Source organism: Bos taurus, chromosome 11, assembly GCF_002263795.3.
Source record: "Bos taurus isolate L1 Dominette 01449 registration number 42190680 breed Hereford chromosome 11, ARS-UCD2.0, whole genome shotgun sequence".
Classification (NCBI taxonomy): Eukaryota; Metazoa; Chordata; class Mammalia; order Artiodactyla; family Bovidae; genus Bos; species Bos taurus.
The window spans coordinates 1,306,030-1,331,216 of record NC_037338.1 but is presented as its reverse complement, the minus strand read 5'-3'; the positions used below and the strand labels follow the sequence as shown (position 1 = coordinate 1,331,216).

Below are 25,187 nucleotides of genomic sequence, written 5' to 3'. Positions count from 1 at the left end.
TGGATGCCTCGGAGGATGTGGAGGTCGAGGAACATCAAGTTTCTGCACTGTTCTTGAATGTTGTGTCGTTTATATTATGAACATTTTCAAATACTCAGGAGAACTGAAATAATTTTAGGGAGCATTCACATACCCAGCATAGAATCAACTAGTAACACGTGACTGTGCTGACTATACCACATATATATCCACGTGTCAAGCCCTCGATCCATCCTTCAGTTCACCTTTTTTTCTCTGATGCATTTCAAAGTAAACTACAGACATTAGCATACTTCTGAATAATTTGGAATGGACATTGTTAACTAACTTTCAGTATTTGGTTACAGTTTTTTCTGCTGATGCAGAAGTTACATGGGGCTGCCCTGGTGGCTCAGCAGTAAAAAATCTGCCTGCAGTGCAGAAGACCTAGGTGTAATCCCTGGGTCAGGAAGATCCCCTGGAGAAGTGAATGGCTACCCACTCAGTATTCTTGCCTGGAAAATTCCATGCACAGAGGAGCCTGGTGGGCTACAGTCCATGGGGTCACAAAGAGTTGGACATGATTGAGTGACTAACACTTTCATTTTTTCACTTTCATACTAAGGTTTGTTTTCCATTCTGTTTAAAATTTTTTTTTCAAATTTCTACGTAATAATTGGCAAAAATTGTACATACATGTGAGCTGTGGGTTTGTCATATATGTAGCCTTTGTTGTTTTTATCATAATTTTGAATTTTGTTGGAAGCTTTTTCTGTATCTACTGAGATGATCAGATTTTTATTCTTCAGTTTGTTAATGTGGTGGATCACACTGATTTGTGGATGTTGAACCATCCTTGCATTCCTGGGATAAATCCCACTTGATCATGGTGTGTGATCTTTTTGGTGTATTGTTTTGTTTGGTTTGTTAATATTTTATTGAGGATTTTTGGATCTATGTTCATCAGTGATATCGGTCTGTAATTTTCTTTTTGTGTGATATTTTTATTGGTTTTGGTGTTGGGATAATTCTGGCATTCTAGAATGAGTTCAGAAGTTTTCTTTTTTCTTTAATTTTTTTGGGATAGTTTGAGAAAGATAGGTGTTACTTCTTCAGATGTTTGGTAGAATTCACCTGTGATGCCATCTGTTTGTTAGGAGATCTTTATTTTTTTAATGATTCAATTTTATGGCATGGAATTACTCTGCTCATATTTTCTATTTCTTCTTCATTTGGTCTTCAAAGATTATATGTTTCTAGGAATTTATTTATTTTGTCTAGGTTGTCAGTTTTATTGGTGTTTAATTGTTTGTATTATTTTCCTTTCTCTTGACAGATGCCTGGGATGTTAATTTTTAACTTCTCTGAGTAGAACTTCTGTGAATATATTTGTATAAAAGTGTTTTCATGAACATGTTTTATTTTTCTAAGGCAAATAATAGGAATGGAATGGCTGAGTCACAGGTTATGTGTGTTTAGTTTATGAGAAACTGAGAACTTTTTCCATTGGGAATCCCATTTATAATAGCTATAAATGGAGTATAACCTTTAAAAATTGTGAAGCACTATATTGGATACCTGTAATATATAATATTGTACATCAACTATACTCCAATTAAAAAATATATTTTAGGGATTTTCCTGGTGGTCCAATGGTTATTACTCCATGCTGCAAATGCAGGAGGCAAGGGCTCAGTCCCTGACTGGAGAACTAAGATCCCACATGCTGTGAGGTGTGGCCAAAAAAAATGGTTAAATTAAAAAAAAAAATTTGCACTGTTTATAATAGCTAGGACATGGACGCAACCTAGATGTCTATCAGCAGATGAATGGATAAGAAAGCTGTGGTACATATACACAATGGAGTATTACTCAGCCATTAAAAAGAATGCATTTGAGTCAGTTCTAATGAGGTGATTGAAACTGGAGCCTATTATACAGAGTGAGGTAAGCCAGAAAGAAAAACACCAATACAGTATACTAACACATATATATGGAATTTAGAAAGATGGTAACAATAACCCTGTATACGAGACCGCAAAAGAGACACTGATGTATAGAACAGTCTTTTGCACTCTGTGGGAGAGGGAGAGGGTGGGATGATTTGGGAGAATGGCATTGAAACATGTATAATATCATTTATATGAAACGAGTCGCCAGTCCAGGTTCGATGCACCATACTGGATGCTTGGGGCTGGTGCACTGGGACGACCCAGAAGGATGGTATGGGGAGGGAGGAGGGAGGAGGGTTCAGGATGGGGGACACATGTATACCTGTGGTGGATTCATTTTGATATATGGCAAAACCAATACAATATTGTAAAGTTAAAAAAATATTAAAAAAAATTTTTTAAAAATACTAAGTGGAAAAAGCAGTAAACCAAATTATCTTTACATCACAAGGATGACCACATAGAATAACTTGACCCAGGCATTCATCGGCAAAATTACCAAGAGAAGCCCCAAATACAGCAAGTGAGAAATCAAGGAGATGATTACGTGTACTCACTCTCTATCGGGAGGAAATCCTTTTTGAAAAGATCCCATCTATTTCTTTCAAACTGAAATACTTTGGTGATGACAAAATAATAATGATGGTCTCTGTGCTTTTTTTTTTTTTCAGTTTCCTGGCATTTAACATGGACACAGTTGGTCATCTCACCTTTCTGTTGAAAGCGGTGCATTTTCGTGAAAGGATTCTTCAGCGGGGTTTGGTGGCCCGAATTTATTATAAGGTAAAGATACATTGTGTTATAATAATATTTTTCCTTTTGACATGTGTGTAAGGCATATTCTTGCTGGTGAAAGTGTTAGTCCTTTAGTCGGGTCCAACTCCTTGTGACCCTATGGACTGTAGCCTGCCAGACTCCTCTGTCCGTGGGATTTCCCGTGCAAGAATACTGGAGTGGGTAGCCATTCCCTTCTCCAAGGGATCTTCCCGTCCCTGCTAAATGTAATAGAGGATGAGTCAGCAAGTCGGACACAACTGAAGTGAGTTAGCACCCATGCAGCAATAATTACAAGCTTCTGGAAACGGCTAGAATTTCTATAAGCCGTTTTGCATGACAGCGTTGCTCACTGTGGAGGCCCTGATGCTTCTGATGAGCTCTGTGTGTCATCTTTAGAGTGGGAGTTGACGAGTGGAGTAAATTTTAAGCCTTACTAAAACCGAAACATCATTGTCTGTAATAACGAATACATTATTTTCAGGGTGGGGGGAGTGCATGGGGCACATGTGGAAATTAACCATTGGGCTCGCCTGAGATGCACTCTGTTTCCTACTGAAGTGCCCATGATGTTCTGAAAAACATAAAGCCTTGCATCAGCATTGATGGAGGTCTAGAGGTAATTTCCACCGAGTATGGTGCCAGTGGAGTTATTGGAGGAAACCCCCACTCCCACCCCAGAAATATCTATTTCATCTCCTAATCCCAACATGGAATAGACAAGACGACCCTAAGAGAAGGCTTACTTATCTACTTTCTGCCTAGACTCAGACTCAGGACTACCATAGCCTGAAATCAGCCCACTGCTCTCCCTCTGCAAAGGAATTAGGTTCCAGAGGACCAGAACTGGTTCCCATGAAACTTCCCCCACAGCTTCAGTTCATCTCTTTTAATATGAATACCAAGATCACATCTCCCAGGACAGCATCACCAAGGACAGCACAGAGCGGGAGGAGGATGCATGCCACGCTACGGGATGGGTATTCTCTTAGGAAACGCTCTTCAGCACAAGAGCCCTGGAGCAGAAGTGGTCCAGATCCACTCGGGGGAACAATACAGAATGATGGGTACCCACTGGAAGCTGGACCAAGTTTGTGCAAATCGGTCCATCCTCTGGGTGTAGGTCTGAGGTGAAGCCCTGGAAGATGCCAAGGGCATATTCAGGTGGGTTTAAGTCACTCTGCATTCCCTGCCCTTATCAAGCATGGTGCCACCAACATAAGAGGAGGGTGCCTTCAAGACGGTCTAGAGGCACTAATGAGCAGAACAATGGAGACAATGTAACCTATGAAGGAGCTATCCAAGACTGCAGGAGTAAAGGATGAAGGTCAGGAGATGACAATCAACAGAGTGGAAACAGTCAAAATGTAACCTACAGAGAAGAAATATTCCTGAAAATGCTGGAACAAAGGAGCAGATATAATAATCAACATAGAAGAAAAGTATCTTCCCTAGTGTAAAAAAAAAAATCAAAATTTTAATGGAAAAAAATACCCATACCTGAGGATAGCTTGCAATTCTGTAGTGAAGAGAATATCATTTAAGTAACCAGACAGAAAGTAATAGTTTATCAACAAATTTAAAAAAAGACAAGACTGGCTTCAATTCTTATTCACCAGCTCCAAATGGACTAAAACCTGCTTCTAGAAAGAGGAAACCTCATGATCTAAGCATACCATTCCAAGCCAGATTTATTCCATGAGTACAGGCAGTGGAAAGATATTTTCAAATATCTAAGAATTAGAAGCAATTTCACTCTCATGGCCTTCCTTAAAAATTATTCAAAGAGCTACTCAATAGGACATTAAAAAGAATCAAAATTAATAACTTGAAAATAAGGAAATCAACCTATTTTCAGGGCAGGAATCGAGACACAGACATACAGAGCAGACCTGTGGGCACAGCGGAGGGAGGAGAGGGTGGGAGGAGCTGAGACAGTGGCGCTAACATATGTACACTGCCTTGCGCAGAATGCACAGCTAGCGGGAAGCTGCTGGACAGCACAGGGAGTCCAGCCCGGCACCCTGTTATGACCTAGAGGGGTGGGGTGGGGCGGGGTGGGAGGGAAGCTCAGGAAGGAGAGGATATTCATAGAGTTATGACTGATTTGTGTTGTTGTACAGCAGAAGTCAACACAATATTGTAAAGCAATTATCCTCCAATTGGAAAACTAAAAAATTTTTTGATGGATTCATTTTGATATTTGGCAAAACTAATACAATTATGTAAAGTTTAAAAATAAAATAAAATTTAAAAATAAATAAATAAAGATTTGTAAAAGAATTGGTGGTCCCTGTGGATCAGCCAACTAATAATTATGTGTTTTGAAACAATTAGTTAAACAGAGTTAAATAGTTTTATTTATTTTATTATTAACGGAGTTAATATAAGTTTTAGTATTTTATTATTAACAGAGTTAAATAAACAACATAGTTGTTGTTTAGCCACTAAGTCATGCCCAACTCTTTTGCGATGCTGTGGACCTTAGCCTTCTCAGCTCTTCTGACCATGGGTTTCCCAGGCAGGAACGCATACTGGAGTGGGTTGCCATCTTCTTCTCCAGGGGACCTTTCTGACCCAAGGATTGAGGCCATGTCTCCTGCGTTTCCTGCATGGGCAGGCGGATTCTTTACCACTGACCCACGTTAATTTTCCTCAAATGCACATTTTATTTTGGAGACCCTTGGCCCACACACATTAGACAGTCCATCTCCCTCTTGGTCTGGAATGAGTGCTGAGGGTTCCCAGGTCCTCCCAAAAGACCTGTCAGTGCAGGGGACCCAAAGCTGGTCTCTGTAGCAACCTAGAGGGGTGGGATGGGGAGGGACATGGAGGGGACATACACATGCCTATGGCCCATTCATGCTGATGTATCAATATTGTTAAGTAATTTTGCTCTAATTTAAAAAAAAAGAGAGAGCCCTACCGTCTGATCATTTCTTTCCTTCCTTGGTGCAGCCAGAATTTAACTTCAAATGGGACCAGGAAATGTCCTTCTGTGTTCTGGTAACCATGGTGGGAGCCCAACCCCATAGCTCCCCTTGGAAGCCGCACTTCTCCAGTTTTCTGAAATCACCTTGCATTGTTCATCAGGGTCACGGCATCATTTCCCCATTAGTGGGGGCAGGGAGAAGACAATAAACTTGTCACCTTGAGAATATTTTATTAAGGGCTTCTGTCATTTGTGGGCTCCCCTGGTGGCTCAGATGGTAAAGAATCTGCCTGCAATGCAGGAGACCCAGGTTCAATCCCTGGGTCAGGAAGATCCCCTGGAGAAGGAAATGGGAACCCACTCCTAGAGAATCCTATGGACAGAGGAGCCTGGTGGGCTACAGTCCATGGGGTCACAAAGAGTCGGACACGACTCAACGACTTTCAGTCATTTTATAAAACAAAAATCTAAAGGAAACAAATGTATACCCTCAGTAATCAATATATATAACAGATGACTGCTGAATTTCATATGTTTATAACAAAAATTGGGCGGATAGAGGGATGGTAATTCAGGTGGGATGAAAATCCTGCTGGTTAACCAGTTTATTCTGTCATCACCTGTAATATTCCCCTACTGCACTGGTAGTTTTTCCATTTCAGAGTGTGTAGAAATCAGCTAGGAATTTAAAAATCAGCTAGGATTTTAAAAATCTGACTCACGACGCCCTCCTTCCCACTGCAAGGCTGAGTCAAAAGGAAAAGAGAAGTGGTTTGTATCGACAAGTAAAGACCATGAGTCATCCTCAATACCCAGGGGCTGTCATCTAAGCTGGGAATAACTACCCTAAGTTATTTTTCGTTATTCATAATTTGAGGTTTTGATGGAAAAGAGTTAGTGGGGGTTGGAAATAAGGTTTCAGGTGATGTAACTTTGTAGAGCTTTCTGTTTGTTTCATTCATTTATTTATCCAGCTGCACCAGGTCTCTGTTTCGGCACACAGGGTCTTTAGCTGCAGTGTATGAGCTCTGAGTTGTGGCATGTGGGATCTCATTCCCTGACCAGGGATTGAACCCGAGCCTCCTGCATGGGCAGTGCAGAGTCTTAGTCACGGGACCGCCAGGGGGGTCCCTAGAACTTTCTGACTATCACCTACAATTTTTATTGTTGTGGTCAGTGCAACCTGACTGCTCCGTGTGTGTGTGTGACTTTAATGTTCTTTAGATCTTTAAAATATAATGAAATCATTGTACCACTGAAGGCTATCTTTCTAATAGGTGATGCCAACTACTTTGCTATACTTTTAGACTAACAGGTTCTTTGTCCAGGTCACCTGGTTGGCGTTTAGAACCTTGTCTGAGTTCCTGTCTGTGGAAAATGCAAGCTGTCCGTGTCGGTGATTGGATGGCACACCCATGGCGTGTGCTGGAGGTCAAGCTGCCACAGTCTCCTCAGTCACAGGTCTTCAGGAACTTTGTCCAATGTTAGTCGCTTAGTCACGTCTGACTCTTTGCCACCCCATATGGACTCCGGGCAAGAATACTAGAGAGGGTTGCCATGCCCTTCTCCAGAGGATCTTCCCGACCCAGGGATCGAACCACCTCTCCTACATTGGCAGGCGGGTTCTTTACCATCTGACCCACCATTGAAGCTCAGTGGGTCCAGTGATACCTGATGAATCAGAGAGGAGCTGGAAAACACCACTATCACCAAAAAAGTAAAGTGTTACTCACTCAGCTGTGTCCAACTCTTTGTGATCCTATGGACTTGTAGCCCACCAGGGTCTTCTGTCCATTAGATTTCCCAGACAAGAATTCTGGAGTGGGTTGCCATGACCTTCTCCAGTGGATCTTCCCTACCCAGGGATCAAACCCAGGTCTCCTGCATGGCAGACAGATTCTTTACCATCTGAACCACCATGGTCACTGAACCCAGAAAGAAAATATGATCTCCTTTGCTTGTAATTATCTGGGAGTTTCAAAGCAGACAGGAAATAGAGAGTAACAGCTGCTGGGTTCTGTTTCTTACCATTTTAAAAGCCAACAGGGCAGCCTGAAGAGCAGATGTTTTACGGAAAATCTCATGGTACAGAAATGCCGAGAGCTTTGTTCCAGAGGCAGATCATCAAAGACAGGAAACAGGATTAGAAACTAAATTTCCTGAGTCACTGGTCTGCGTTGATCTTGCGTCTTCTAACTCCGGTGGTTTAGTTGGGCTGGGAGGATGAGCCAGAGACCAGGGCCCCTGATGGACAGCCTTTGTGTCCTTGAGCACTGGGTGCTGCCTGGGCAATTAGTCGCCTTGTACAGAAGTGAGGCTCCTCTGCTGACTGGGGCTTGAAATTCCTTTAATGGGGAACATGTTTCCATTTCTCAGTGAGAGGAAGGCGTACACTCCTGCAACTCTCGAGAGAGGGAAAGCGTGACTGACTTCCCTGTCACAGTAAGCTGACATGGAGCTGAGGAGGGGCAGACGGTGGTCTGGAGAGAGCCCCGCGTGGGCAGACAGGAAGATCCAAGGTTGCCCGTGCCCGCCTCCTGTGTAGACCGGCACTCCCATCTTGGTTGTTTCTGGTCACAGGAAACGCTTCTGTTCTGTGCATGCGGGCATGTGTGCTCAGTCACATCTGAGTCTGTGATCGCATGGACTGTAGCCTGCCAGGCTCCTCTGCCCATGGACATTCTCCGGGCAAGAATACTGGAGTCAGTTGGCATTTCCTCCTCCAGGGGATCTTCCGTACCCACGGACCAAAGGTCTCTTACATCTCCTGCATCATCAGGCAGGTTCTTCACCTCTGGCACCGCCTGGGAAGCCCCCTGTAATGTTTACCAGTGGGGACTTTCAATTTCCCTCCTTCCGGCTACATTCCTTTATTAGAAGAAAGAGCTGTCCCTTCTCCACCAATTATTTATTTATTCAGTTCATTATTATTTATATCAGTTGACATTAATGGATATTCTATGTCTGGGCTACATCCAATTCTACAATTCTAGCATATTTTATTTTCTTGCTCAGATTGTTTCCGCTTTGGCCACTGAGAGCTCCTTTCACGTTAGCTAGCCCAAATGTCTGCTTGTTATGTCCCCATGATTTTTTTTTTAGAACTTCTGTACTTTGGGTACCACAAAATGTCCTAGGTTCGTCTTTTATTTTCTCTGCCCACCCTTAATCAACCATTTCTCCAAGAGTCCCTGGTCCTTTTATTGGAGAATAGCATTTAAAAACCAGTATCTGGTTGCTGAGTATGCAATTTGCTACTGGAATATCACAATTTCTAGGCTTGTTCTGAGCTAGAAAGAAGATAGAGGTTTACTCACACATTCTCACACAGATTTGTACGTACTTATATTAGAAACCACGAGTTTTTACTGGTACTTCTGATTCCAATCCCAAACCGCAAGCCTTCCCTCTTTCCTATTTGTAACCTCTTTCTCTGAGAAAGTGAGAAATCTGGCTTTGACTGTCTACTGTGTTTATTTATTTGATCTTCTCTAGTATACACATTAAGTAGTTTCAGAATTGCTAGTCCGTCTCTCTGTGAGAAACACATTTACAACTAGAACACAGTATTTCTTTGTGAATGTAGCTTCAGTTCAGTTCAGTTCAGTTCAGTCGCTCAGTCGTGTCCAACTCTTTGCGACCCCATGAATCCCAGCACGCCAGGCCTCCCTGTCCATCACCAACCCCTGGAGTTCACTCAGACTCACGTCCATCGAGTCGGTGATGCCATCCAGCCATCTCATCCTCTGTCGTCCCCGTCTCCTCCTGCCCCCAATCCCTCCCAGCATCAGAATCTTTTCCAATGAGTCAACTCTTCTCATGAGGTGGCCAAAGTACTGGAATTTCAGCTTCAGCATCAGTCCTTCCAATGAATACCCAGAACTGATCTCTTTAAGGATGGACTGGTTGCATCTCCTTGCAGTCCAAGGGACTCTCAAGAATCTTCTCCAACACCACAGTTCAAAAGCATCAATTCTTCGGCACTCAGCTTTCTTCATAGACCAACTCTCACATCCATATATGACCACTGGAAAAACCATAGCCTTGATTAGATGGACCTTTTTTGGCAAAGTAATGTCTCTGCTTTTGAATATGCTATCTAGGTTGGTCATAACTTTCCTTCCAAGGAGTAAGCATCTTTTAATTTCATGGCTGCAATCACCATCTGCAGTGATTTTGGAGCCCAAAAAATAAAGTCTGACACTGTTTCCACTGTTTCCCCATCTATTTCCCATGAAGTGATGGGACCAGATGCCATGATCTCAGTTTTCTGAATGTTGAGCTTTAAGCCAACTTTTTCACTCTCCTCTTTCACTTTCATCAAGAGGCTTTTTAGTTCCTCTTCACTTTCTGCCATAAGGGTGGTGTCATCTGCATATGTGAGGTTATTGATATTTCTCCCGGCAATCTTGATTCCAGCTTGTGCTTCTTCCAGCTGAGCGTTTCTCATGATGTCCTCTGCATATAAGTTAAATAAGCAGGGTGACAATATAAAGCCTTGATGTACTCCTTTTCCTATTTGGAACCAGTCTGTTGTTCCATGTCCTGTTCTAACTGTTGCTTCCTGACCTGCATATAGGTTTCTCAAGAGGCAGGTCAAGTGGTCTGGTATTCCCATCTCTTGAAGAATTTTCCACAGTTTATTGTGATCCACACAGTCAAAGGCTTTGGCATAGTCAATAAAGCAGAAATAGATGTTTTTCTGGAATTCTCTTGCTTTTTCCATGATCCAGCAGATGTTGGCAATTTGATCTCTGGTTCCTCTGCCTTTTCTAAAACCAGCTTGAACGTCTGGAAGTTCATGGTTCACATATTTTTGAAGCCTGGCTTGGAGAATTTTGAGCATTACTTTACTAGCATGTGAGATGAGTGCAGTTGTGCGGTGGTTTGAGCATTCTTTGGCATTGCCTTTCTTTGGGATTGGAATGAAAACTGAGCTTTTCCAGTCCTATGGCCACTGCTGAGTTTTCCAAATTTGCTGGCATATTGAGTAAAGCACTTTAATAACATCATCTTTTAGGATTTGAAATAGCTCAACTGGAATTCCATCACCTCCACTAGCTTTGTTCGTAGTAATGCTTTCTAAGGCCCACTTGACTTCACATTCCAGGATGTCTGGCTCTAGGTGAGTGTTCATACCATTGTGATTATCTGGTTGTGAAGATCTTTTTTGTACAGTTCTTCTGTGTATTCTTGCATATAGCTTACAGTATCTAAAAAAATAGTATTTTACAAATTTACTTCAATATGTTTTTTCCTTCTCCTTCAGTGAGATTATGTTATTTATTTGCAACACAGCTGTTAATAGTAAATCACTACAGGTAACAAGATACAAACTCAATATCCAAAATAAATTTACTTTTATACACTATCAATAAACAATTATAAAACACAATGTAAAATTAAATTAAATTTACATCATTAGAAAACATAAAATTCTTAGGAATATATTTTGCAACAAAAATTCAAATAGTGCAAGATCTGTACATAGAAAACTATAAAACATTGCAGAAGGTAATTAAAGGGAACTTAAATAGGTGGAAAAGTATATCGTGTCTATGCGTGGAAAGATCCGGTATTGCTGTGGTATTCATTCTCCTTAAATGGGTCTGTAGATCTGACTGCATCTCAGTCAAATTTGCAGCAGACATTTTTGTAGAAACTCACAAGAGGATTTGACAATTCATATGGAAATACGAATAATCTGAAATAGCCAAAATGACTGAAAAAAGTTGAAGAAATGCGGAGGTCTTGTAGTACCTGATTTCAGAGTTTATGTTTGTGCTGCAATTACCCAGACAGTATGGCTTTGGTATAAGGATAAACAAATAGATCAATGGGACAGTATAAAGTCCAGAAAATTGATTCATTTATAAAGATACAAAGGAATGAAATGATGAAAAAAATTTTCAACAAATTGTGTGACAAACAGCTAAATATGCAAATGGAAAAAATTTATTCCTCGTATAATACAGAAAAATTAACTTGAAATTGGCCATAGACTTAAAGTGAAAACTTAAAACTTTTAGAAGAAAACATGAGACTATTTCTTTGGAGTTGGTGTAGACTAAGATTTTCTAGTGAAAAAGATAAAAAGCACTAACCATTCAATTAAATATTGACCAGATTTTTTTCAAAATTAAAAAAATTGCTCTCCGAAAGACATCAGTAAGAAAGCAAAAAGACAAGCCATAACCTTGGAAAAATTATTTGCAACACGTATCTGACAAAAGACTTATCCAAAATAAAGACCTTCTCTAACCCAGTAACAAAAAGACACAATCTAAGAAAAATTACACAAGGGACTTGAAAGACATTTCAAAAAAGAAGATAAAAGAATGGTAATGAGCACATGAAACTTTGCTCAATCTTATTAGTCATCAGGGAAATTGAAATTAAAACCACAGTGAAATACCACGACACACCCACTGCAGAGCGTTGAGCTGAAAGGGTGCAAGTCAATTGTGGTGACAGCATAGAGCAAGGGGAACTTCGATCATTGCTGTAAAATAGTGGTGACTGATCTGGGAAACAGTTCGGCAGTTCCTTATAAAGTTAAATACACAGCTACCCTACAACCAGCACTTTTCCCTCTAGGTTTTTATGTAAATACCAAGAGAAATGAAATTCTGCTCACAGAAAGACTTTTACAAGAATGTTTATAGCATCTATATCAATAATAGCCCCAAACTGGAAACAACCCAAATGTTCACCTGCATGAAATTAGATAAACTAATTGTAATATCTTCATACTACAGAATTGTATCCAGCAATAAAAAGGGATAAACTACTGTTACATGCAGCCACATAAGTGAATTTTACAGATATTATGTGTAGTGAAAGAAGCCTGGAAAGAAGTTAATAATGTATGATTCCATTTATATGACATTCATTCAAGAAGGGGTGAAATTAGTTGGTGGTGATCTGTGGATCAGAGAGTGAGAGAGTGTGGCATGGGCTGGGAGGGAGTACAGTACAGGGTTTGGGAAATTTCTTTATCTTGGTATGGATGGTTACATGGGTACATACACATAAAAAAATCATCAGGCTGTCAACTTAAGATTTATGCATCTGACTGTATGCTTTCTATACTTCAATTAAAATATTTAAAGATACAACTTAAGTGGTGCCTCACAGCAGTTAGGTTGTTTGCATTGCAGGCACTTACCATCTTTTCTTATATGAAATAGGAAACTCAGAACTTTCCAAGATTCAGCCACTGAATCTTGATACGCTAATTGGGGAAAAGAAGAAATGGCAAACAGCAACAGCGTTCACCAAGTGTCAGTTCTGAGCTAGAGAGTTTTCAGTGGCATGCCAAAACACAGCTGTGGGCACCCAGACGCGCCAGCAGCATGGAATCCAGAGCATGGAGGCAGATGACGGGGGAGGTCTGGGCAAGGTTAAAGCAGCCTGGCAGGAGGCCCCAAAGTCAGGCAGATGGACCCTAAAGATTCTGAACCTTCTATTAGAGATCTTGACATCTGAAAGTCTGGACCATGGGAAGCAGGTCCCTGGCCAAGGTGGTAGGAAAGGCTCGGGCATGGACAGTGGGGCAAATCATCCAGACAGGACAAGGGACAAGACAGAGCTTAGTCTGAGAGACATGCAGATTTATGGGTACATGTAGCAAGCTCAGGGCTCATGGTTGAAGAGCATAGCATAGAAATCACACTTTTCTGGTTTATGGAATGCTAATTACTGGTGAGTTTGACTTGGTGTAAATGACTGAATACTGAACAATAGTTTCTTTTTTGGAGTTTCTCCTGCTATTTTTCCTCCAGTTTCATTGTATATAAGTGACATAGAACATTGTGTAATTTTAAGGAGAAGGCAATGGCACCCCACTCCAGTGCTCTTGCCTGGAAAATCCCATGGACGGAGGAGCCTGGTGGGCTGCAGTCCATGGGGTCGCTAAGAGTTGGGCACGACTGAGAGACTTCACTTTAACTTTTCACTTTCCTGCATTGGAGAAGGAAATGGCAACCCACTCCAGTGTTCTTGCCTGGAGAATCCCAGGGACAGCCGAGCCTGGTGGGCTGCCGTCTATGGGGTTGCACAGAGTCGGACACGACTGAAGCGACTTAGCAGCAGCAGCAGCAGCAGCAGCATTGCATAATTTTAAGGTGTACACTGTGATGATCCATATATGCTGTGCACTGATTAACGCATTACTGTTAGTTAACACTCATCAGCTCACATAGTTATAATTTTGGTAGAGAGTGAGACATTGAAGATGTACTTTCTAGCACCTTGTATGTATAGAGTATAATACTGTTAGCTGTAGTCACCATGCTGTACTTTAGGTCACCAGACATTTTTCCCCTTGACTAACATGTGTCAATTTCTCCTGCCCCCAACCCCTGATAGCTGCCCTTCTACTCCCTCTCTGTGATTTTTTAAAAAGATTTTTCATCTTTTTAATTTTATCTAAAGAATTTTTCTTTTATGTGGACCATTTTTAAAGTCTTTATTGAACTTGTTACAACATTGCTTCTGGTTTATGTATTGGTGTTTTGGCTACGAGGCCTGTGGGATCTTAGTTCCCCAAACAGGGATCAAACCTGCACTGCCACCTCCCCCACCTCGCCCCCGGATTGGAAGACAAAGTCTTAACCACTGGACTGCCAGGGAGGTCCCAACTTCAGCTTTTTTAGATTCTGCATATAAATGAGATTGTAAAGTATTTTTCTTTCTATGCGTGACTTATTTTACTTAACATAACGACCTCAAAGTCTATCCACGTGGTTACAAATGGCAGGATTTCCTTTTTTCTCATGATGAATGGCTCACTATTTCAGCATGTGTGTGTGAATACTTAGATTGCTTCCATATCTTGGCTTGTGTAAATAATGTTTCAATGACCATAGGAGTGCAGATATCCCTTCAAGATAGTGATTTCATTTCCTTCAGATAAATATCCCAAGTAGTATTCTTGGATCTATATGGTAGTTTCATTTTTAATTTTTTAGAAACCACCATACTATTTTCCATGGTGGCTGTACCAATTTCCATTGCCACCAACAGTACGCAAGGATTCCCTTTTCTTCACATCTTCATCAACAGTTTTTATCTCTTGTTTTTGACAATAGCTATTCTAAAAGGTGGGAGGTAATAGTTCATAGTGGTTTTCATTTATATTTCCCTGATGACTACTGGTGCTGAGCATCCTTTCAAGGACCAAGTAGCTTGGGATTAACATATCTACTTTACCATGTGTGAAAGAGCTAGTTAGCAGGAAGCAGCTGTATAGCACAGGGAGCTCAGGTCAGCGCTCTGTGATGACAAAGAGAGGTGGGGTGGGGCGGCTAGCAGGGAGACTGAAAAGGGAGGGGATGTATGTGTACTATGAGCTGATTCACGTTGTTGTCCAGCAGAAGCTGCAGTGGGGTGATTGCACTGGTGGAGTGACTGCAGTGGCGGTGGGTCCTCGCTGCAGGGAGCCTTGCACACCCTGAGTATGGGGTCTAGAACCTTCTGCCTTCCCTGCAAGCGGCCAGAGCACGTTGGTGTCAGGAAGATCATTCTGGAGTCAGTGATGAGAGGGTGGCCCTTTGGAAGGCCACAGAAACCATCACCCCAGAAAAGCTGGGATCTAGTCTGAACTAGGAGGGGTGGCAGAGGGCTACCGTCCTTTGGGTCACACAGAGTTGGACATGACTGAAGCAACTTAGCATGCACAGCAGTGAGTGTGAGGGGTAGGGGGTGAGACTTGGGCCAGTTTAATGGAGAGAATGCAGAAGGTGGAGTCAGGAGTGCCCCCAGGGCTTCTGGGGGAGATCCGATGTCACTGGTGGCCACTGAGGCCACAGAGCCCTATGGAGTCCAAAGTCCAGCGGGTTTTGTGCTCTCCATCCCAGTTTCTTGTTTCCTGTTTTCACTCTAGACCCCCATGGGGTCGCACCCCTGTGTGCCGCACCCCTGACCTTTCTCCCACAGTCCCAAGAACGCCTCCACCAGCTGTCTTATGGGCCAAGCACCAGCTGAGCTGCTGCAGAGAATCAGGAAACAAAGATCCTGAGGGTTGATTTCTTTCCCATATTAAATGTACATTATTCTGCCTTATGACAGCTTTAGGCAGTCACTAAGGGCAGTCAGGTTCCATAACATCGTCTTCAGCTAAATGCAAAGATCGTGTTCTTGAAACAAGATCTTTCTAGCTGATGGTACTCCAAATGCATGCTTCAGTGCCTGTAAAATCTATTTATGGTCTCCTGATTTCCACCCCCTACCCCCCCCCTCTATTCCTCCTCCACCGAAACAGTTAGAAGCGATTTCAAGAGGAGGACACTGCTAGGAAAGGAGGAAGGCATCACCCATCTGTTTATTGACATATCCATTGTTGGGAATGATCAAGATCAATTTCAGGGGCATGTATTCAAACGTAGGCTAAATGACCAAAGAAGCTGTATCATCTGATATTCGTTTTCTGTTCTGAAAGACTCAGTAATAAAAAGCAGACTCTTCATTTGACACAAAAAGGGAAAAGGAGGAAAAACTGGGAAGTAATGTATTCAATTATAGGAGCCCTTTGCCAAGAGCCTATTGATTTCATCTTCTAACAATTTCAGCCAAGCCTTAGTGGTGAAAAGATTCAGAAACAGGTCAGATCAAGCACATGTGTCCCCCTGCCCCGTACCCACTCCTGGACAAAAATAGTCAGGTCTTTGCTAGGAAAGGGCTCTGTCTTGGGGACCTGTTCGTACTGCCAGGACCCAGACCAGAGCTTGGGGGGTAGCACCGGTGAGAGAAGAAGCTGCGGAGACCCTGGAAGATCCCCCCAAAGCTGCAGTCTCTATTACTGCCCTGCAGTGAGAAGCCTGACCTGGAGCCCCGCACATCTTGGTTGTCTGTATTCCTCTCTACAAAATTTCCTCTTGTATTTCTGTGCCCTCTGCATCCAGCTGCATTCCAGCCCTTTGCCTGGAATCCACCTCTACTCCCACCACCTGTCTGTGAGAGGGGAGTCTTTCATGTTCCCACTGGCCCTGCCCAACTCGGCTGGGTACCAGGCAAGTCTCAGTCCTGCTCTAGTCAGAGCAATGTGATGAGAAGGGCTCCAATGGACGGATGTGCAAGCTTGGTGGAGACCAGAGGGTGCACATTTGGACCATGATGTGGAGGGGAGCTCTCAGGAGAAACTTGGAGGGAGCAGTGGGTGGGGAAGGTGGAGAGAAGGGTACATACACCACTCTGAAGTAGGCAGGGGTGAGTGTCCTGAGACTGGATGGCTGAGGAGGGAGAGGAGCCATGCTGTGTGCATCATGTGCAAGTGTCTTTGCAGCCAAGCTAGTATTTGCCAACAAAGGTCTGTCTAGTCAAGGCTATGGTTTTTCCAGTGGTCATGTATGGATGTGAGAGTTGGACTGTAAAGAAAGCTGAGCGCCGAAGAATTGATGCTTTTGAACTGTGGTGTTGGAGAAGACTCTTGAGAGTTCCTTGGACTGCAAGGAGATCCAACCAGTCCATCCTAAGGGAGATCAGTCCTGGGAGTTCATTGGAAGGACTGATGTTGAAGCTGAAACTCCAATCGTTTGGCCACCTCATGCGAGGAGTTGACTCATTGGAAAAGACCCTGATGCTGGGAAAGACTGAGGGCAGGAGGAGAAGGGGACAACAGAGGATGAGATGGATGGCATCACCGACTCAATGGACATGGGTTTGAGTAAACTCTGGGAGTTGGTGATAAACAGGGAGGCCTGGCATGCTGCGGTCCATGGAGTTGGAAAGAGTCGGACACGACTGAGTTACTGAACTGAACTGAATGGAGAACCTGCTCCCCACGCAGTTGAGGAGGATGCTGTCTCTGCTGCTGTGGCCCAGGCTGTCTGGAGGGGAGGCTCCTGTGTGAACAGTGAGGGTGTGTATGGGGAACAGGTCTGCAGTCACATGGCTGTGCTGAACAAGCTTTGTTGATAGTGGGGGATGAGGCGTGCCCTGGCCAACAGATACATCTGCGTTCCAGGTCTAGAGCCTGTTACTGGACTTCCCTGGGACTCACTGTAAAACCCAGGGCCAGTGCCATGGGGCACATGGGTGTGCTGGGAAGATCCGAGATGCTGGGCCTCTACATGGCATCACACCAGCCATCATTTTCATGGTGTGTTCCTCTGGGAACCCCAGCCTTGCACCCCCTCGGCTCACATCCTTAGAGGAGGGCTCCTCCACCCACCTTGGTCTTGCAGCCACCGGCCACCTCTGAGGGAAGGGAGTGAGGCTCTGGTGCCCAGCTGGGGCCCAGCGAGTGTCTCTGGGATGGGATGGGTGGTAGAGCAGAGGGCCCTGGGTTCAAACTCTGACCCGAGCTCTGAGATCATCATGAATTTCACAACTAGCCCCTCCCCTGGGGTCCCCAAAGCCAAGACACAGCCATCTCTGGGACATCTGGAGAATATTTACTTCTCCTTTTCGTAGGGAACAGGCAGGAGCAGTGGGCATCCTGTGTCCTTTCTCACTTTTTTTTTTGCATGGGTTGCAAGATCTTGGATGAAATGTATTTATCTGGCTCTCCTGGAATTGTAGCTCAGGTTCAAAGCTTAGGGTAATGGTATAAAGAATCCCATATTCCCAGTTCAGGTTCAAAGCTTAGGGTAATGGTATAAAGAATCCCATATTCCCAGTTCAGGAAGCCACCAGTGAGCTGACAGCTGGTGGACCCAGCCACCTTGCTTTCTCTGAGCTGCTAGTGGCAGACAAACCAGCCCCTGCCCATCGATGCAAGAACAGAGCTTTGGAAGAGAGCAGCGTTCCGGGAGAGGCTGCTGGTGGCCAGGAGAGGGGTCCTCTCTCCAAAGCCACACAGAGGAAACCAAGCTTAATCTGGAAGTAAGCCTAAAGAGCAAAGGAAGAAATAATGTAGTGGGCAAACACATAAGAGAAGAAAGAAAGAGGAGACAGGAGAAAAGACAGATGAACAATGCAGGAAAAAAAGACAGAACTGTAGACATAGAAATAGGAGAGGAGAGGAAGAAAACCAGAACAGAAACCCAGAAAAATAAAGAAAATACAGAAAGGCAGAGAACTGTGGAAACATTAAAGATACATAGACAAGTGAAAAGTGGTGAAGTAAGTTTGCAAAAAGAGAGAAAGAGGGACTTTCCTGGTGGCCCAGTGGCTGAGAATACACCTTCCAATCCAGGGGATGCAGGTTCAGTCCCAGGGAGAGGAACTAAAATCCCGCATGCCACGGGTAACTAAAACCCAATGCAGCCAAATAAATAAATAAAAATTTTTTTAAAATAGAGAGAAAGAACTCATCTTGAGAGGGAGATACAGAGAAATGAAATAAAGATAGACATAAAAAATACTGGAAGGCAGAAAAATATATTAAGAACACGTGCACATACATGCACGCCCACACACAGAAAGACAAGACAGTCAGACAGGCGGAGAGACAGAAGGTGGGGACGTGGGCCGACTGGGTGAGGACTGGCCTTCGGGGATCCTGGAGGGAGACTTGTCCTCTGGCCGCCCCAAGGGTGAAGTCACAGAGAGAAATGCAGGCGGGACCCAGGCAGACCCCCGCCTCTCCTGCCAGCGCTACAAAGGGCTACAGAGGAGTCTGCAGCAAAAGGGCTGAGAGGCCAGGTGAGCATGTGCTGCAGGTGGGCTAAGTGTGGGGAAGCCAGACCACAAGTTCCACCTGCTAGAGAGAAGGGAAAGAAGAGAAACTGAAGGAGAAGGAGAAGAAATCCTGTATGGTTTGGGGTGCACCATTTCCAATACTTTACCAGGTGGTCATCTACTGGGCTTCTCCCCTGGTGGCTCAAAGGGTAAAAGAATCTGCCTGCAATGCAGGAGACCTGGGTTCAATCTCTGGGTTGAGAAGATCCCCTGGAGATGGGAATGGCAACCCACTCCAGTAATCTTGCCTGGAGAATTCCATGGACAGAGGAGCCTGATGGACTACAGTCCAGGGGTAGCAAAGGGTCCGACATGACTGAGTGACAGACAGTTTCACTTTCATCTGCTGGGCAAGATTACTTCCTCCTGGACAAAGGCTCCCGAGTCTAGGGGAGTGGGCTTCTGTGGACAGCCGGAGAAGCAGAAAGTAAGGAAAAATCATTGTTTGACCTACTTTTCTTCTCTATAAAATTTTAAAATAACTGCATGTTGTATTATTCCCCATATCGGATGGATATAATTTAAGACATATGGTACCTAAAGTGTTTTGTAGAATCTGATATCCAAGCTTAGCAAACTTATAAAGGCCTGCATGGTTATTGGTCAGGACTGGACTCTTTCCCGCCCCCGCCCAACTGATTTCCACCTTCTCTCCACAGTAAAATAAAAAGGAAGAGGGTAGATTTAAACAGCACGGAAAACAAATTCAAAGGACACAGCAAATGGATTTGGAGCTGAATACAAATGTTTTAAATGCTGCCAGAGACAGGAGCCCAGGGGGTCTAATCAGATGGTGGAGTTGAAGGACACGGACCTCCCCTCTGCCCACCTCCGCCCTCACCTCCACCCACAAACGCATCACAAATGGCTCTACACCTGGAACAAGTCTCACAGAACACCTACTGAATGCCAGCAGGAGACCTCACACAGCCGAAAGCACAGGAAACGTCTCCATGTAACTGGGCGGTGGTGGTGGGTTAGTTTCTCAGTCGTGTCCGACTCTTGCTACCCCATGGACTGCAGCCGACCAGGCTCCTCTGTCCACGGGATTCTCTGGGCAAGAATACTGGAGCGGGCTGGCATTCCCTTCTCCAGAGGACTTTCCTGACCCAGAGATTCAACTCATAGCTCTTGCGTCTTCTGTGTTGGCAAGTGGATTCAATTTCAAGTTCCAATTATTCATTCCTAGAATACAGAAATACAGTTGACTTTTATTTGTATGGGCTTCCCTGGTGACTCAGACTGTTCAATTCTTGGGTCAGGAAAATCTGCTAGAGAAGGGAATGGCTACCCTCATCAGTATGCTTATTTGGAGAATTCCATGGATGGAGGAGCCTGGCGGGTTGCAGTCCATGGGGTCGAAGAGAGTCAGACAAAACTGATTGACGAGGCTTTCACTTTTGATCTGTATATCAAAGGCTTATATCTTATGTTTGCTTAATTGACTTCTTAATTCTAGCAGTTTTATCGTATATTCCTTAGGATTTTCTATGTAAAAAATCACGTCTTTTTGTAGTGAAGACACTCTTACTCATTTCCAAACTCTCGGCCTTTAGTTTCTTTTTCTTGCCTTATTGCCCTGGCTGGAACCTGCAGTAATGTTGAATAGAAGTGGAGATATGAACATTCTCATCTTCTTCCTGATTCAGAGGGAAAGCACTTAAGTCTTTTACTATTACATATGATGTTAGCTGAGGTTTTTTAATAAATCCTCTGTAGGGAGGTAAGTGTTTTTAACTGGCTATATTGCTGCCCAACCTATTTGGGGGTGTTTCTAGAAAAGAAAAAGGGGGAATGGATGTGGGTATTCACCAAAGATGAGGCAGCAGGGGTCTCTTTATGAGTTCAGTTCTGTCTTAGCTGTATGATGACTTATTAGGAAATAAGCACTTATTTCCCTTAGAGGCTTTAAGTGTGGGATGTCATTCACATCAAATATGACCAGGTGTGACAACGCATCTCTATAAACTATGTATTTGGGAGGGACAGGGAGCTAATTCTCCATCAGTCCATTGGGAGGCAGTGTATCCTGTGACTAGAAATGTGAGCTCCTAAAACTGGGTACCCAGTCCCAACCCATGTCTCCAACCTTGGGCAAACTCCTCAACCTTCCCCCTGCAAAATGAAGATAGTAAAATATATCAGTAATACTTATCTCCAGGGCTTCTGAAGGCTAAATGAGCAAGTGCAACTTAAGGGCTTGAAACAGTGTCTGTTGCTTGATGCAGTTTAAGAAGGATTTGCTTTCATAAGGCTAATTTATGCCTAAAAAATTCCATGCACAGAGGAGCCTGGTGGGCTGTATAGTCCCTGGGGCCACAAAGAGTCAGACACAACTGAGCACCATGGGGAAGGCTAATTTATGCTCAAGTTTTCAACAGCAAGTTTACTGCTTGAAGTAAAGAACAACCATGCCGTTAAAAAAAAAAATCTTTCAGCCATTCTGCACTGCACTGTGGGGTCTTAGTTCCTCGACCAGGGATCAAACCTGCACTCCCTGCATTGTCAGCAGAGTCTTAACCACTGTGCCACCAGGGAAGTCCCAACCATGCCATCTTTAATGAAACCTCGTGTTAAGATATTTTAACTTTGGAGGGTTAAATAGTTGATTTCTGTTGTTCTACCGTGTTTTTGTGCAGTAAGTAAATGTAAAAATTCTGTGCGTTGGAGTTGGGTTACAGTTATCTGCAGGGTTACAGTTGCTGACAATGACATTCTGCAGTTAGCACTGAGTCTGCACTTAGAGGCTGAACTAGGGTTTGATCTTCTGGTCTTTTCACTTGGACCACCTGATCGTGGGATGAAGTATGCCCCCACACACTGTTCAAAGGCCACCCTGCCTCAGTGTATGGACCTGTGTGGCTTCAGCTTATTGCTTCCCGCCCATCAGCTAACTCAAGGGACCAGAGGCTTCTCAGTTGGCTTCTTTTCTGGGCATCTGCCCTCGTGAAGCTGCCTTCCTATCAACATGTTCCATGGTCTGGGGGGAGTTGTGGAGGGTAGAGGACAGTCATGTCAACCTTTCCATCCGGTAAGTGGAGGGCCAGGGGCCACTTGCCAGCAAGGATGAGGTTGCACTGAGCCTTCTCCAGTGGGTCTTGCAGCAGCACTGTGATGTTGACATATAAGGAAAAGCACTTAGGAATTGGCTGCCAGGGGCCTTTCTCCTTAACTTGAACTTGATCTTCACTTTTGTCTCATCCTATTGGGGATTTCTCTGGTGGCTCAGTGGGTAAAGAACCCACCTACCAATGCAGAAGATGCAGGTTCAATTCCTGGGTCAGGAAGATTCCCTGGAGGAGAAACTAGCAACCCACGCCAGTATTCTTGCCTGGGAAATCCCATGGGTGGAGGAGACTGACAGGCTTCAGTCCACAGGGTTGCAAAGAGTCAGACAGGACTTAGCGACTAAACAACAACATCCTGGCGGAAGGGCTCAGCCATAGCCAGTTTTGCAGAGGGCCCTCTGCAAGCTTCTTCAATCTGATGTGCCTTCTTCATTCAGGGTTCCGTGTAGTCCAGCCAGTCTTCTGTCTCTGCTTTGCTCTTGATCAGGCTCATGAAAACTTACTCTATCTACTGACTCTTTAAAAAATCTAAAAGTGTCCCGCAATTCTGTTTGGACACATCCACGTTATATTTGATACAAGGAGATTCCTCTCTCCTTCCCATGTGACAGTGGGGGCAGCCGAAGCATGTTTAGGAGAGCCTGTCCACCAGGCTTTGGTGTGGATTCTTGGCTTCTTCCTCTGCAGTGTGATCGGGCAGTTTCGGGCCATGAGTGTTTGGCCAGCTCTTGTCCTCACCTCTGCGAAAGATGCTGTGTGGGCTGTTGCTTGAGTATCACCTATCTCTACCGTGCTTTTTCAGTTGTGATTGTGACACCGATGCAGGGAACAAAACAGATGCTTTCCTCTCCCTCCACTGTCATGAGATGCCCCAGTTGCGTGGGGACCCCAGGCACACGTGACATGGTCCTCTGAGCTGTGCCTGCTGCCCCAGGTGATCATGCTAAATTATACATGGACAGAGACGTTCTGCTATGCCAACTTTTCCACTGGAGCACAAAGCACTCTGTTTTAGGAGGGTTTTTACAAAGGAGTCTGACCTCCAGGCCCTGCAGGAACCGGGAAGCAGTGGGAGGCAGGTAATCTTCCAACCAGAGGACTCAGAGTGTGAGCTGAAGAAAAATGGGAAGCAGATACACAGACTGAGTTCAGTTCAGTCATTCAGTCATGTCTGACTCTTTTCGACCCCGTGTATTGCAGCACGCCAGGCCTCCCTGTCCATCACCAACTTCTGGAGTTTGAGCTTGCTCAAACTCATGTCTGTCGAGTCGGTGATGCCATCCAGCCTGCTCATCCACTGTCATCCCCTTCTCCTCCTGCCCCCAATCTTTCCCAGCATCAGGGTCTTTTCCATTGAGTTGGCTCTCTGCATCAGGTGGCCAGACTATTGGAGCTTCAGCTTCAGCAGCAGTCCTTCCAATAATGATATTCTAGCTTTCTACTTGAGTATTATTTCTCTGAGCAAAGAAAATGCTGAAAGTTTAAATATCAAGCCCTTAGGTTTTCCAAACGAAGGCAAGAAACAAAGAAACCCCAGAAATGCCAAATTTCACACTCTGCTCTGGTCAGATAAGAATCTGCCTCCAAACTCCACCGACAGGACTCTGCCAACTCTGTGATTCGGCATCTTTCTCTTTTCTGTTTATCCTTTTCCTTCTTATTTGCTTCCAATTCTATTTCTTCACTTCCCACTGATTGAAAAACCAAGTAAAGCAAACCATTTCCTTCATTAGAGTGACTGAAAGACCATCTCACACAGAGTAAAGCTGAAAAATATACTCCTTAAATGAATAAAGAGCATAATCATCCTGAGTCCATATTCCTCACACAGGTCAGACATGGCCACTTCCAGTGCCAATGCTAGAGAGGTGATGGGTATCCAGGAAACAGTTTGAGGAGAATTTGGAAGATGTACTCTCTTAGCAACTTTCAAACATACAAGCAGTTATGTTATTAACTGTAGCTTTCATCACAAGAAAAAAAAATGTCACTATGGTGACAGATGTTAACTAGACTTACTGTGGTGGTCATTTCACAGTATACACAAACATCGGATTATTATATTGTACACCCGAGACTAATATATTATTGTCAATGATATCTAAATTTAAAAACTTGGTGTTGCATTTTTTAAATTGGAGTATAATTGCTTTGCAGTGTGGTGTTGGTTTCTGCTGTGCAGCATGTGAATCAGCTCTATTATACAGGTGTCCCTCTCTCTGGAGTCTCTCTCCCCCACCCCGCATCCCACCCCTTCTAGGTCATCGCAGAGCACTGAGCTGAGCTTCCTGTTCTGTACAACAACCTCCTGCTCGCTCTCTGTCTCACACACCATAGTGCGTATCTGTTAATGCTACCTTCTCAGTCCGTCCCACCCCCTTCCTCTCCATGCCCACAAATCTATTCTCTAAATCTTCGTCTCTATTCCTACCCGGCAAATATGTCCCTCAGTACCATTTTTTCTAGATTCCATATATATATATGTGTGTGTTAACATATGATATTTGATATATATGTATATACATATATGTTTACAATATTTGTTTTTCTCTTTCTGACTTACTTCACTCTATATGACAGACTTTAAAAAATTTTTAATGTCTCAGAAGTGAAATAATTTGTCCACACTACCAAAGTAGATAGTAATCGGGCTGTAGTTTCAATTTCTATTTCTCAAGCTCCAAAGTCCATGGCCTTTCTATTATAAGATTCCTCTCAGAATTAGTACATATAATTCTATAATGAAAATCGAAAGGAATATTGTTATGGACTGAATGTCTGCATCCCTCCTCCAGATTCAAATGTCAAAGCCTTCATTCCCAATGTGATGGATCTGGAGATGGCACCTTTGAGAGGTCAGTAGGGTTAGATGAGGCCAGG

At 43.7% G+C, this 25,187-nt stretch overlaps 1 protein-coding gene across 4 annotated transcripts in view; it reads left to right on the top strand.

The window, feature by feature from the left end:
- ACOXL (acyl-CoA oxidase like) overlaps positions 1-25,187 on the top strand; it is a 339,747-nt gene that overhangs the window by 245,149 nt on the left and 69,411 nt on the right. For 3 of the 4 annotated variants that reach the window (XM_002691158.7, XM_059891623.1, XM_010809768.4), the window contains exon 15: positions 2,582-2,693. In XM_002691158.7, coding sequence (XP_002691204.4) covers positions 2,582-2,693 — 112 coding nt within the window. Of the gene's footprint in view, positions 1-2,581; positions 2,694-6,944; positions 10,912-25,187 lie in introns of those variants that run through there. The other variant, XM_024999274.2, reaches the window with a different exon arrangement.